The sequence below is a fragment of the Grus americana genome, chromosome 3 (assembly GCF_028858705.1).
Source record: "Grus americana isolate bGruAme1 chromosome 3, bGruAme1.mat, whole genome shotgun sequence".
Classification (NCBI taxonomy): domain Eukaryota; kingdom Metazoa; phylum Chordata; class Aves; order Gruiformes; family Gruidae; genus Grus; species Grus americana.
Window position 1 is genome coordinate 89827836 of NC_072854.1, and position 13052 is coordinate 89840887.

Genomic DNA, 13052 nt, shown 5'->3' on the forward strand with positions numbered 1-13052 from the left:
CCCAGAGGGGCTGAGAACCAACACCGAGGGCCGGGGGGAAGCTGCCTGCTGCGAAGGGGCAAAGGCACAAGCGGGTCGCGCAGCTCGCCGGGGGCAATTTTTAACTAGTGGGTTATGAAAGCGGTGACAAGTTTAGGCAGCCGGCCCTGGAGGGGCACCCGGAAAACTCCCGAGAGGCAGCGAGAACCGCCCGGCGGGCAGGGGCCGCTCCCCTCACGGCCGGCCGCCATGTCACGCCCCTCCGCCCGGCGGCGGCGGGGGGCGGCCGCCCTCTAAAGAGGAGGGAAATGGCCCGCGGCGGAGCCGGGCGGCCGCTCCCTCACGGGGAAGGGGACAAGGGGGAAGCCGGGGCAGGGCTTAGGGCGGCCTCTCCCCTCCGGCTGCGCAGAGCTGGGGTACCCCGGCCCTGCGCAGCCGGAGGGGAGCGGCCGCCCGAATGGGGGGGGGGGGGGGGATGGAGGTCGCGGTTGTTACCTGCAGCTCCGCTCGCTCCGCCTCCCACTCGGCGCGCTCCGTCTCGAAGCGGCCCCACTCGTGCTGCAGGAAATGCAGGATGCCCGGCACGCTGTACTGAGCCCGGGACGCCGACACCGGTGCGGCGGGTCCGGAGGCTGAGACCCCTCCGCCGCCGCCGCCTCCTCCTCCTCCTGCTGCCGCCGCGGCGGCCGCTGCTGCTGCTGCCGCCTCTCCCGGCTCCAGCCCCGGCCCGCCCGCCGGCGGCGGCAGAAGCAAGGCGTTATTATTGTTGTTGTTGCTGAAGAAAACGCCTGGCCCCGCTTGCTCGTCCATGGCCGGGCCGGGTCTGCCGCTCTCCCCGCCGCCCCCTCCTCTGCGAACCGCCACCCGCACCCAGCCGCGTCCCGGCAGCAGCAGCAACCTGGGCGCGTCCCGCCCGCCGTCACCGCCTGACAGCCGCCCCCGCCGGCTGCTACGGCAACGCGGCGGGGACAAGTCTGGAGAACGATTCGCCCCCAGGCCGCGCTCACGGCATGCTGGGAAATGTAGTTCCGCTGGGTAGCGGGGCGCCCCGCGGAGGGAGAGGCGGGAAGATCACCTTTCTCTCCTCCGCGCTGCCGTTATTTCGAGAATGACGTTACAGCGAGTGAGCCTCATCCCCGTGACGTGCCATCCTGGGGTAAAGACCGGCAAGCCGTGGCAGGGAACAGCTGACAACGCACCCCTGGGCCCGGCCGGCTGGGAGGGGGTGAGGGAGACCCCGGGGAGCCGCCCCGGCTGCCGCCCCGCAAAGCCGCGGCAGGAGGGGCAGGGCAGCGCTGAGCAGCAGCAGGAGCACAGATTAATCGTAATCGCCACCTCAGAGCAGGATCTAAATGGCCGTGGCACACTCACAGCCCACCTTGGGGACAAAAAAAGGGCAGGTGTCTGGCAGGAGCTCCAGAAACTTTGGTCAAGCCCTGCCCTCTCACCCCTGGCTTTTCTGTTTCAGGCCTGTTCTGAGCAGCACTCGAAGTCAAAGCACCAAGAACTACAAATCCATCCCAGGGTTAGAAGGGTTTATTGAAAATCCTTAGAAATGCTAAAAAGGAGAGGAAAACATTTTTCAGGAATTGCCATACTGCCTCTTCAAAGAAAGGGAGAACAAGGTACTTTGAGACTGACGGCAGAGCCCCAGGCCGAGGGCTGCTCTCTCCTACCTCTCCCAAAGCCAGAAAAATACAAAGTTAGGCTTGCTTTCTATGCTACCTGCACACACACACCAGAGGCTTGCTGAAAACGGACGAACACACCACTACCACCAGGCTTTACGCTAGTGGCGTGTGAAAGATGGTGCCCAGCCACTGAGGCTGCTGCGGGTGCTGAGAGCGGGGCCCCACCACCCCCTCACCGTGACCTGGGCACAGCCAGAGCACCCCGTCGCTTGCTCAAGCGGTGCTTCCTGTTTCCCTCTGCCTGTTCCGAAACCGTACTCATAACCTGGCCATAGGAAGTCAGAGCTGCGGCTGGTGGACAACTTCTTAGCACCTTTCAAGAGGGAAAGACAACTAAAGAAGCTCCTAGAGAGCATCAGAGAGCAGAGGGGAACCAGAGCGAAAGCACAGAAGAGGGAGTGCGCTCTGGGGGACCTCAGCAGGGAACCAGGGTAGAACAACAAGGCTTACCCAGAAAGGAAGGAAACGGCAGAGAGAGAGAGAGGAAAGACGTGAAGGGGAAACGGAGCAAACAAGCTTCATGAAAAAGCACATTAAAAAGGCCATTAACAAAGATGAAAAGGAGGTTGACAAAAAACAATAAGCACTACGGGCATTTCAAGTTATTCTGGGTTTTTTTTTAATCAAATGAAATTTGATGCCAAAATATTATGTAAAACCACATGGTTACACCTTTAGTATCAGGAGCAAGGACTAAACTGGGGAAGGACGTATACAAATGAAAGTTGTGGACATTGTATACAATCACACAGTATACAAAGAAAAACCTCTCCCTTCTCTATCCCTTTACATCTATCTAGTGCCATTTTCCCTTCCACTAACTTTTTTCTGTTTTTCTACTGACTTCTTATTTATGCTTGATTGCTACACTTCCCCCTCCCCCCCTTCTGAGTTTTCAGACATCTTGTAAACTAGAATCTAATCAAAACGTAAAAGTGCTGAGATAAAAATTAGGGTAAATAAAACCTGATTATAGACAAAAAGTTTCCAACAAACATTGAAGTCATTAATGACTAGACTGGGGGGGATCTAAAACAGTTTATAAAGTTATTTTCTTAGTTTTACTTACAAAACATTCGTGTTCAATTTTGTACAGTTTCCTTAAGACTTTCTCTCAAGTGTTAAACAGGTTCAGAACTTCTTCTAAGCAATATAGCTTTGTAATGTTGGAAATACTTACTAGAATGTGATATAATCAATTTAATTCCCATTACGTGTACAAAGATGAAAAAAAAAGTAGTGAAATTACTCTCCTTGTCATGTACAGCATATTGTTTTTACTTCTGCATGTATCTTTACTCCTGTAGGACAATGGAACAAGATTTGGAAGTTAACATCTTTATGGAAAAAAAAAAAAAAGAAAGATTAGAGTATGCACCACTTGTGTCCTCGCTTTAGTACTTAAATATTCATTGAAATAAAAGCTTTTCTGGTTTTATGTTAAATATTTTGCACACACCAAATACAACAGGGCAAAAGAGCATTGTCTTGTCCTCCATTTTGCATAGGTACTCAAAGGTTTATATAAGGTCTTACAGGAAAAGAGAGACTCGAGGCAAGTGGCTACACAAAAATAATGATCCACAAATATTTCAACCAACTGTTAATCATATTCAATTCTATTTACTATCCCTTTGTTATATTTGGATTGAAGTAGAAGCTTCTGAAATACACAGTTTGTAATTTACAGAGTATCCAGAAAAACATTAGAGATGAAACTCAGCAGACCTAGCCAAGGCTTCTAGTTATGTGGCTTCTCTCTATCAAGCAAAATGTATAGAAAGGTCCCCTATAGAAGCCCAGTGTCAAAAAAAATCATGTCAGTCAGCCTTGTATACACAAGAAGATCCATGGTTCTGCATTTCTGCCAATGGGAAGGGGGAGGTCTGGCAGCAGACAAATGTCTGGAGCCACTGGCTCTGTGCTGTAAGGTTAGCACGACACTCGAGCTCTAATCTCCAAAATCTGCAGCTTGGACTCACTTAGGTGTGAGGGGAGCCATGTGCTTTTCAAAAAAGAAAAGCCTGGTAGGGGAAGGAAAAACTGGAGGAGCCTGGCTCTGACTTGTGTTCTACTCCCTGAGTCAGGACAGGTGCAAAGCGCTCAAGTAATTTGGCTCTGCAGACTTTATCAAGGACGACAGATGAGATATATTCACCAAGACTAAAATCTCGCAGGAAGGTTAAATACCTAGGAGGCTGGACAAAGAGCAAAGCACTGAATCATTATATTCAACCAGTGTCTGGCAGAATAGGAAGACTGCTAACACACAGCATCTTAGAAGGGATAATATCTACACCTACAAAAAAGCAGGTAGTAGGCAGTTCTCTTTATAAACTCAATTTCCAATGCGTTCTTTAAAATTTATCTTAGAAGAGATAGGGGGTTAGATTCTTTGCATCCTTTATTAATTTTCAAGCGTGGAAACGGATCTGATAGAAATATACACCACAAAAATAAGGACAGCTCATTAAGACAGCATGCTTGATAAGTCACCTCGAGAAAGGCTGAAAATTTTCAATTCTTTGTTTTTTTTCATGCAAGCTGAAATGATCTACAAGGTCTGACAACCCCCTTCCCTACTTTGTATTGAAAGAAAAAAGTGCATATTTCTACACTTGAAATTCCCCATGGTACATGGTAAGTACTTCATAACAGTTTCCCCTCTTCCCTCTGTCCCCACTGTGTTAGTGTGCTGGCACAACGGTGGGATAACAATCACCAGATTTCAAAAAACCACTCAAAGGTTTGGGGTAGCTTTTAAAAATAAATAAAACTGTTTAGTCAGATAGAGAGTAGATTTTTTTGGTGGATAATTTATAACAGAAATTCATAAATATGATCACATTCAATTTCCTAAAAATCTATACAAATACAAGTAACACCACTTCCCTTGTAATGCATGGATTTCAAGTAATTACACAAAGCTCTATTAGACAGCCTTTCACGTACAAATTACGCAAAATTACAGACATATATGCAGTAACACATTGGGGATAATGTAATGCTTCTGGCTACTTAATGGTCCAAAAATAATAAAACTAATTCAAAAAAAGCTAGTTTTCAGTTTAATTGTTGGGGTGGAATGTACTGTGGGTGGTGGTTGCCTAGCAGCTGCTTTTGCTTTGCTGGCCTGACTTGCTCGGACTGCAGTTTCTAGACGTGTTTTTAATTCAGGAGCAGCTCCCATTACTGTCTTGAAAGCATGTGGGTAAAGCGGACCAATGTGCATTAGATTCTGAAGTGCAAATTCGTGAAGATCCTTAGATGCTGTAGATGCAGAAGCAAAGGCATTTTCATTCAGTAAATAGGAGATCAGAGTGGGAACAAGAAGGGCAAGCAACTGGACTCCTAAAAGTGAAAGAAAAAAAAGTAATAACCGTATCAGGGAAGAAAACAAAGCAAAATTAATTTTATCAGTTACTAGACTGATAAAACTAATTTTGTTTTCAGAATTGACAATAAACACTATAATTAAAAAATTATCAAATAAAACCTAACTGAAATGTAGATGGTTTCCTGTCCTTTGGTCACTCAAATGTTTCTTATCAAGATTGTGTTTCAGACTTCAATTATTGTTCATCACAATTATTTTGTTCCTGACACTTCTTTAAAGATGCCTTTGCACCATCTGACTGCAGATTATTGATAAAGAGATTGTAAGATATAGAATGCCTATCATATTAAAGGATTTCAAGCAGACAGAAACATTATTCAATTGAATCTGACTATCGGCCTCCCCAGTGAGCGTAACAGAACCAGTATTAGTAAGCAAGTGTTCACAGAAAAGTCAGGGACAGTTATCAACTATATTACTCCATTCTGGAAGATTCCAATCCAAAACCTAGCACCACGGCTATACTTGGGCAAGCACGACCTAATGAGGCCACAGCCCAAAACAGCACAGGGATCAAAAGGGTTCATCTTTCGAACAACAAAGCAGCTGAACTTAAGCAACAGGGCTAATTTTTGTATCTAGCAAGGACACAAGTATGCCTTTGAAATGTGTAACATGTTAAGTGTAAATTTTAAGCTGAAAGAACTTAATGGTAACTCATTTGTCTAAAATTTCGTAGGTTATCAGAGTATTAATAATTTTCCCTTAAGGGTTTTGAATAAATTTATACTCATGGAGTGACTGTCTCCAGCCAGCAAAAATCAGATGTTTTGTTTCCTCATTCACTTCAGTTACTCCTCTCATTTTACATGTGTTTCAAACAACTGTGCCAGAAGTACAATGGGACTCAAGAAAACATACATCTAGTGTTTTATCATCAATGAAGAGAAATATCAACAGGGTATTGGGGGGAAAAAAAACACAAACCAAGAAAACCCCAACAAAACCAACAGTAATATTTTTACAAGGAACTTTATCAAATGTCTGCAGAGTAAGTCTTTAGAAAACGCACTGTTTCAGTTAGAGAATAACTGAACTTAAAGGTAAACTATAAGTACGGTATTTTATCTACTGAAGCAAACAGGAGGCTCCATCTACAATCAAGATATTCTGACCAGCACAATTCAATTTCTTGGGCTTTTTAGATAAACTTTGTTGAGCTGATAGAAGCCACCTGATAAAAGCAATGAGTCTGCTAAAATAAATAAAAGTTAACAATGGGAAAAGGTAAATTTAAATGGTGTGAACTACTCATTTCCAAACAGAAGATGACATCACTCTATTGTAGTTCACGTTTAAAACTTTTTTTCCTGCAGTCACCAGATATGCAAAGCCTACAGCATATCATACTGCATGTGCTATACAACTCCACGTATACAAAAGTTCTACTACTGGAATTACAAAAGCAAGTTGCACAGACATAGTCTATTTGCGACTATGCCATCAAGTTCCTAACTGCAAGATTTCTAATGCTCAATATTCAATTTACGCATTTCTCTAGAAAAACTAAATACTTACTATTCTGCTCCTCACCAAGGGCAACCAACGTTTCAAGGACTTTAATTCCTTCCTGGACTGCTAACAGCTCCAGGTTGTTGTTTGGGCGACTCCTTTCCACAGCTTTCAACTTCTCAACCATGATAGGGGCCAATGAATGAATGTATGGAGTCGACAGGGCACGATTGGTGTGTTGAAACACAGAAAGCAGAAGCTGGTAACACTTGGCTTGAACCTAATCAAACAAAGATAAAAACATTGTCCTGAAAGTTATTTGTTAACTCAAGGAATTCTAATAATCTGTTATCTATGTACATGAGATACACGTGATACCAACAAAAAGACAAAACAAAACCAAAAAAAAAAAAAAAGAGACAACTAAAGGGGAAGGGAACATACTGAATAAGAGGAAAGCAGCAACACAGCCCATCTGCTGAATTAATATTAGTCCAGTTTTCAATAAAAGGAAGGCCAGTTAGAAAGAACATTCAGGTACTAAATAGCAATAGCAATAGCAATATGAACTCAGAGAAAATAAAGAAATAGTTAATGTCGCACAAGTCAGTCACACAGGTCCACAGAGACCTGCGAGTCTCAGAACTACCAGCACTAATAGTAGATGTATCTACAAAATCATGAAATGCTATTCCAATTTCATAAGGGTAAAACAACCCATAAAAATGTCTCAGATCAAAGTGATCTTATTGATTTAACATGAGCCAAGGCTGTAGCCAAAAGGGGCAGGCCTGTTCATCCGTCCTTCTCATTCTCCATCTTGTGCTGGTAGTAGCACGGGAGTATACATGTAGCCATACTGTGGGCTGGATCACAGAACCCTCTCCTTGTCTTCCTTCTATTTTCTTTTCCCCTCCTCCCTCTTTTTTCTAGAAAGCAAGGATTATTGAAGTCCACATTTGGGAAAATGACACACTTATAATCTTGTTTAGATGACCTTAGGAGTGCATTTTATTTGGCTGTACAAAGATCTTCCTCCAAAATCCCACACAAATAATCCAGAATCTTTGAAAAGGTAAAGCCCCACAACAAATACAAGGATAAAACATTGCACGTTCTTTCAAACTGCACTCAGAACAGAAATGTTCTTGAGGAAGTATTACTGAACGCAATGATCTGTGAGGAGATCTGGGGATGACTGGAAACATAGATGTATAAATAAAAATATTGAATAAAATGATAGGTAATAAAAACTAGTAGTACGAAAGTATGAGTTATGCAGCTCAGGTCACTGTAACTTCACTAGTATAAAGCTGCGAGTTTTCTATACAATTCAATTATTAAGGCCTGAAGTAATAACACATCTTCTAATACAGTTTGTATGCTTTCTTACACAACTCTGCAGAAGAACATTTTCACCTAGGGGCTTACTCAGCATCATCTTTAACCTGTTTCAACAAATTATTCCTCTGTTTCTCCAGACCACTCCAAATAATTCCCTTCCCTTTCTGTCTACATTCTTTAAACTTTACCCCTTATTAGCTGTTAAGATTATTAGCCTTCAAAATAAGGAGTAAAAGTCTCTTTTCTTACATGCATGCATAATTCAAATAAGAGTTTTACAACACATCTGACAGCAGAATTTCATCCAAGCTTCTTTTATTCCATCTATATAAAACTTGTAGACTTCTGTGAATGCAGAATAGTCACAAAAATTCCTGTGAGGTGAAATCAGAGCTTCTTCACAGTGCCTAAGGCACACTCTCATGTAAAACTTACCCATTAGCATTGGGAGACAAGGGTCTCTCAACTGAGTTCCCTTGTTGGGGCAAAATGAAATTGAGCTCACCAGCATTCTGGTTATTACTATACATGATATCTAACCTTTCAGACTTTTGCAGGTGGTAACAGTTTCAAAAATCCTCCTGTATTTTTTATGAGGCAGCAGTATTTCTTTAGAAGAGTTTTTTCCATAATCAGTTCAATGCTTTTGGTACAATCAGTATACTGCTTTTATTACAAACAGGTGTCTAGTTACTAACCCCATCTATGAGTGGTTTATATTGAAAAAAACTAGAACAAACACACTAGTATTACAGAGTATATGTTCTACACATCAGTGAGGAGAGTGGACACAACCTGGCTGCTGTCAGAGCACTCTCTATGAATTATAAAAATAGTGGTAAGTTCCAGCTCACTGACAGCTTTCCAGCAGGGTGGTGGGCAAAGATTTACTTTTCTCACTGTGGATGTGTTTATACAGAGCTGAGAAAGTGTCTGACATAAAAGTTTCTGCTTAATACAACTGACATTTCCATTTGCACACTAAAATTTTAAGTAGCTTTCCACCCAAAGTCAGGCTTCAGAACCAACTGAATTTTAGGTCCACGCTGGAAAACACCAGCCCTGCTGCAGAGAAGAATTATCAGTCTAAACAGGATTTTAAATGCCTCACTCTGACTCTAAACACATCAGCGTTTTTTGTGTGTTTTTCTTCTCAGGAATCTCTGCAGGGCTCGCTTGTGGAAACAGTAGATTTTTCTCTTTAGCTCCCACCTGCAGATTTGTATACCCACTCGAAGTGATGTACACATGGCTGGAACAGCTAAGCTTAACTATACAGCACTTTAGCCTGCTTGAACGAAGTCAGTCTACAACTGACTGTTTAGTTTCTCTCTTCAGCAAGAAAATAATTTAGAAGATAATTCATAAAGACAAACCAAAGGGCAGAAGTGAAATCAGGGAACAGATGATTCACAATCTGTAGATGTTTTGATGGTGACCACAAAATTACATTTTTGCACTCAAACTGAATTTTGTATGAACATGTAAAATAAGCACATGTTTTGCACAAACAAATAAATAATAAAATTCATTAAAAATGTGTGCTGTAATTTTATCTACAGAAAAAGTCAGTTAGTTTGTATTATAAAAGATCAGCATTAATGTAGAAATGTCACCACTCTCTGGTAACCAACCTTTTCATTTGCTAAATTTCACATATCAAATACTTTTTTCCTTTTAATAAGCTGCAAGACAAGAACCTGGCACAAGGCCATGAACACACATTATCTAGAAGCACTTAGTTTGGGTTGTTTTCCTCACTAAAGAGTTTCTATAATGCACTGTTGAAAATTCTAGTTATTTTGACAAGCAGTATGCAGTATCTGTCTCTGAAGTAAAGGCATCACAAAGCATTCAGGAAATATTATAAATACATCACAATTAGTTTTTCTCACTTATATTATCACTCACATTCCTATAACATGATCTTACCCAAGGATCACAGGAATTTAATGCACTTTTAAATCTGTTCATACATCCATTTTGTAAGGACTGCACTCCAATTATTTCATTGCTTGCTGACCAAAGGAAGAGAGCAATAGCTGTAAGTATGCTTACTTCATCAAGAATAGGCTTAGAGGCTTCTGAAAAACAAAACCAAACATGCTGTTAGCTTACTCCAAAAAGGGTTTAGAATCTATTTAGTAAAAACCAGTGAACACAGATAAACTCACAAAGAGGAAATAAATGTACTTGAAATTATTTGCAACTGCATACAAATATGCATCTACTTATTACAGAATCACTTTATCATTATTGACTGTGACTCACAAAAAGCTGAGCAACTCTGCTCTAATAGTTGTTTTAATAAAGTCAAACTTTCTGGAACTTAAATATCAAGGAAAAAAATATCACCCATGCTTTTTCTGACCATGTCATATTTTTTGTTTTCAATTTGTAAACGAGAGGAAAAAATGTGAGTTTAGATCCTTTCCCCATTAAAAATATACTATTTTTTTTTATTCTCTTCAGCTGATACAGCAGAGTAAGAAACTGATATCCAGCGTGGCAACAACTTTTACTTAACATGAGGTTTCACATAACAGACTAGCTGATCTGACAGCTACCTGTCACCAATAAGAACAGTCCTACTTTAACCTTTCCGGCTTTTCAAATAGTTGAGATTTGCTATTGTCATCCTTTTTTTTTTTTGCTTGCACAAGCTCTGTCTTCACAAATCTCAGTCATGAATTTACAGCAACAAAAAAAGTTATATTTATGCTTTATATATTATATTTATATATAATTATTATAATATATATCCCCATTTAACATCTTTGTCAGCGACATGGACAGTGGGATTGAGTGCACCCTCAGCAAGTTTGCTGACGACACCAAGCTGTGTGGTGCGGTCAACACACAGGAGAGAAAGGATACCATCCAGAGTGACCTTGACAGGCTTGAGAGGAAGACTGAAAAGAAAAACATACACTCTTGCAAGGAACAGAGAAAGATTTCTGAAGTCTGCAAAAAAGCCTAAAGCTAATAATTTTTCTGGAGAGAGGGACTGGGAAATCTCTACAGTAACAAAAGGCTGGAAGACAAGAGCTGACGTGACAAATCAAATTAGAAGTTTGACTTGGTTAACACAAACCTACTGATCCTTCCCCTTCAGACATTTTCAGGACCGTTTGCAATTACCTACTCGCTCCCTATCTCTCACATGAGTAACTCCATTCAAGCCTCTCTTCAGTCTCTGTAAATGGCTCCTTGGCGATGTAATGGGATGGTTTTTGGCTGAACTACCATTATGCAAATGACAAATCTTTGTGTCTTTCTTTTGCTAACTACACAGCTGAGACTGTACATCTTTTTTGCTTTTTGAAGGGCAAGGCAAAGTACAAATGTGAACCAAGAGAAGTAGTCTGCAGTTCTCTAAAGAGACACAGTAGACATCCTACTGGTGGTTAACAGATTTTATTGGCAGGGGTAGGATTTTTTCTCACCACTGAAAGGTTGTAACAGTATTGTGAATATCCTACTCCAGTATGAACCTTGCCACAATTATCCCTTGCTGTCTTCACACTCGTTCACTTTAACACTCACTGTCATTAAGACTATATGAATCGTGTCAGCAAACACTTAAAAGATACGCTGATTGCCATTTTTCTGGAGGTTTAATTCAAGGTGTTGAGTCCATGTACAGTATTGAACAATTAGAGTTTTAGTAATCAGTTCTTCTACAAACACTGTTTCGCCAACTAAAATCGCCTTTCCTTTAAGCTAGCAGGTATTCTGTGGAAAAAGGAACGGAAGGGCCAAAATGATAGTTTGCTCAGGCCTTGCCAACATGTCTAGAGTTGCCAGTAGTCACGGAAATTGAGGCATAGTCAAGGAAGCGAAGTGAATTCAGCTTGGAATTCCTTTAGATTTTACTTGTGACACATGCAGCAGATGTCAGAAAGATGGAATGGATATATAGAAGGTAGATTTCCAAGTTCCAGAAACAAGTCACTAGCTGGAACTATGAAGACTGGTAAGGTCAGCCTGAGGAAAATCTAAAGCATGAAATAATCACATCATAATAGCATTCGAAATGGAAGAGGAAAGTCTGAACTAGTACAGAAAAATACCCTACAGAAAGGACTTGAGAGGGAGTGGGCTGCAAGATGAGTTGCAAAAGGCAAAATTTCTAACAGGAGGTTATGATCAATATTGTCAAAGAAAACAGACCAAAGACAAACCTGAGATGGGAACTCCTGAGATGTAACTGTATTTTCTTAAAGCAAATGCTGTGCTTGTCTTTAACACAACCTATCAAGTAACTCTAGTTAGTTATGCTCTGTGCACTCAGGTCTTTCTCCTATTTCAATTTTACAAGCAATTCACCACCACTTTTAATCCCCAATCCTCAGACATGAAGACTATTAAATTATAGGCAGATACAATACTTGTCTTTTCATTGCAGCAAAGCCCAGTTCTCTAATTTTAACTCTCTTGCACTGGGAAACCACTTACCAGGTTGAGAGTATTCCAAGATAGATGCCAGAGTGCTGCGGATAAGACCTGTCCACTGCTTCTGAGTTTCATCAGTCTTGACTGTTGGAAGAGTAACAATAGTTTTTATCCCTTGAAGCGCTGCACTGACTGGAGGTGGGACTTGATTATCTGCTGATTTTACTGCTGTTTCTTTCAATACTCTTGTAATCAGAAATAGGATAGTGGGTAAGATTGTCATACATCCTAAAGAAAAAAAATAATAGATTTTCTGAAGTTAATTCCAACAGGTGGGGTAGCTAACCTCTTTAGCTTTCCCAATATGTATATAAACAGCTAGGAGACAAAGGAGACACCACAATAAATAATCCAGGTAACAAGTGATATGTGCTGTTCAATATTTTACCACCAAATTCATTCATCAGTACTACTGAAGCATATCACAATACCAGTAATACACGCCAGCACTTAAAATGTTGCTGTCAATTCAGGAATGATGATTGATCTATTAAAATTCTGTCCTACATGGCATGTGATACATGGTATGTATCATACTGAACACATCCAGATTGTTAAATATCTTAAAGTAGGATCTGCATATCACTCAGGTCCTATAAAGTAAACAATAACAGATCTGGAAACAGAGTTATGGCACTTAGCAAGGAAGCTGTTGTGCAGTACAAGCCCCAGAAGCAAAGTAAAGAAGTTATCTGGGTGTCTCACATCCTGGGCAAAAGCTGTATCCATCTGGC

At 41.4% G+C, this 13052-nt stretch overlaps 2 protein-coding genes across 10 annotated transcripts in view; both read right to left on the reverse strand.

Annotated features, from left to right (window-relative positions):
• The window catches only part of STRN (striatin), a 75015-nt gene extending 71104 nt beyond the window's left edge, over positions 1 to 3911 (reverse strand). For all 4 annotated transcript variants that reach the window (XM_054820132.1, XM_054820131.1, XM_054820130.1 and 1 more), the window contains exon 1: positions 475 to 3911. In XM_054820132.1, the coding sequence (XP_054676107.1) occupies positions 475 to 789 (315 nt within the window). In that variant the 5' untranslated portion in view covers positions 790 to 3911. The remainder of the gene's footprint in view (positions 1 to 474) is intronic.
• Positions 3912 to 4428: 517 nt separating this feature from the next.
• The window catches only part of HEATR5B (HEAT repeat containing 5B), a 59562-nt gene continuing 50938 nt past the window's right edge, over positions 4429 to 13052 (reverse strand). For 5 of the 6 annotated variants that reach the window (XM_054820121.1, XM_054820126.1, XM_054820123.1 and 2 more), the window contains 4 exons: positions 12322 to 12546; positions 9796 to 9947; positions 6586 to 6799; positions 4429 to 5021 (listed from right to left, as the gene is read on the reverse strand). In XM_054820121.1, the coding sequence (XP_054676096.1) occupies positions 4717 to 5021; positions 6586 to 6799; positions 9796 to 9947; positions 12322 to 12546 (896 nt within the window). In that variant the 3' untranslated portion in view covers positions 4429 to 4716. Of the gene's footprint in view, positions 5022 to 5047; positions 5306 to 6585; positions 6800 to 9795; positions 9948 to 12321; positions 12547 to 13052 lie in introns of those variants that run through there. The other variant, XM_054820125.1, reaches the window with a different exon arrangement.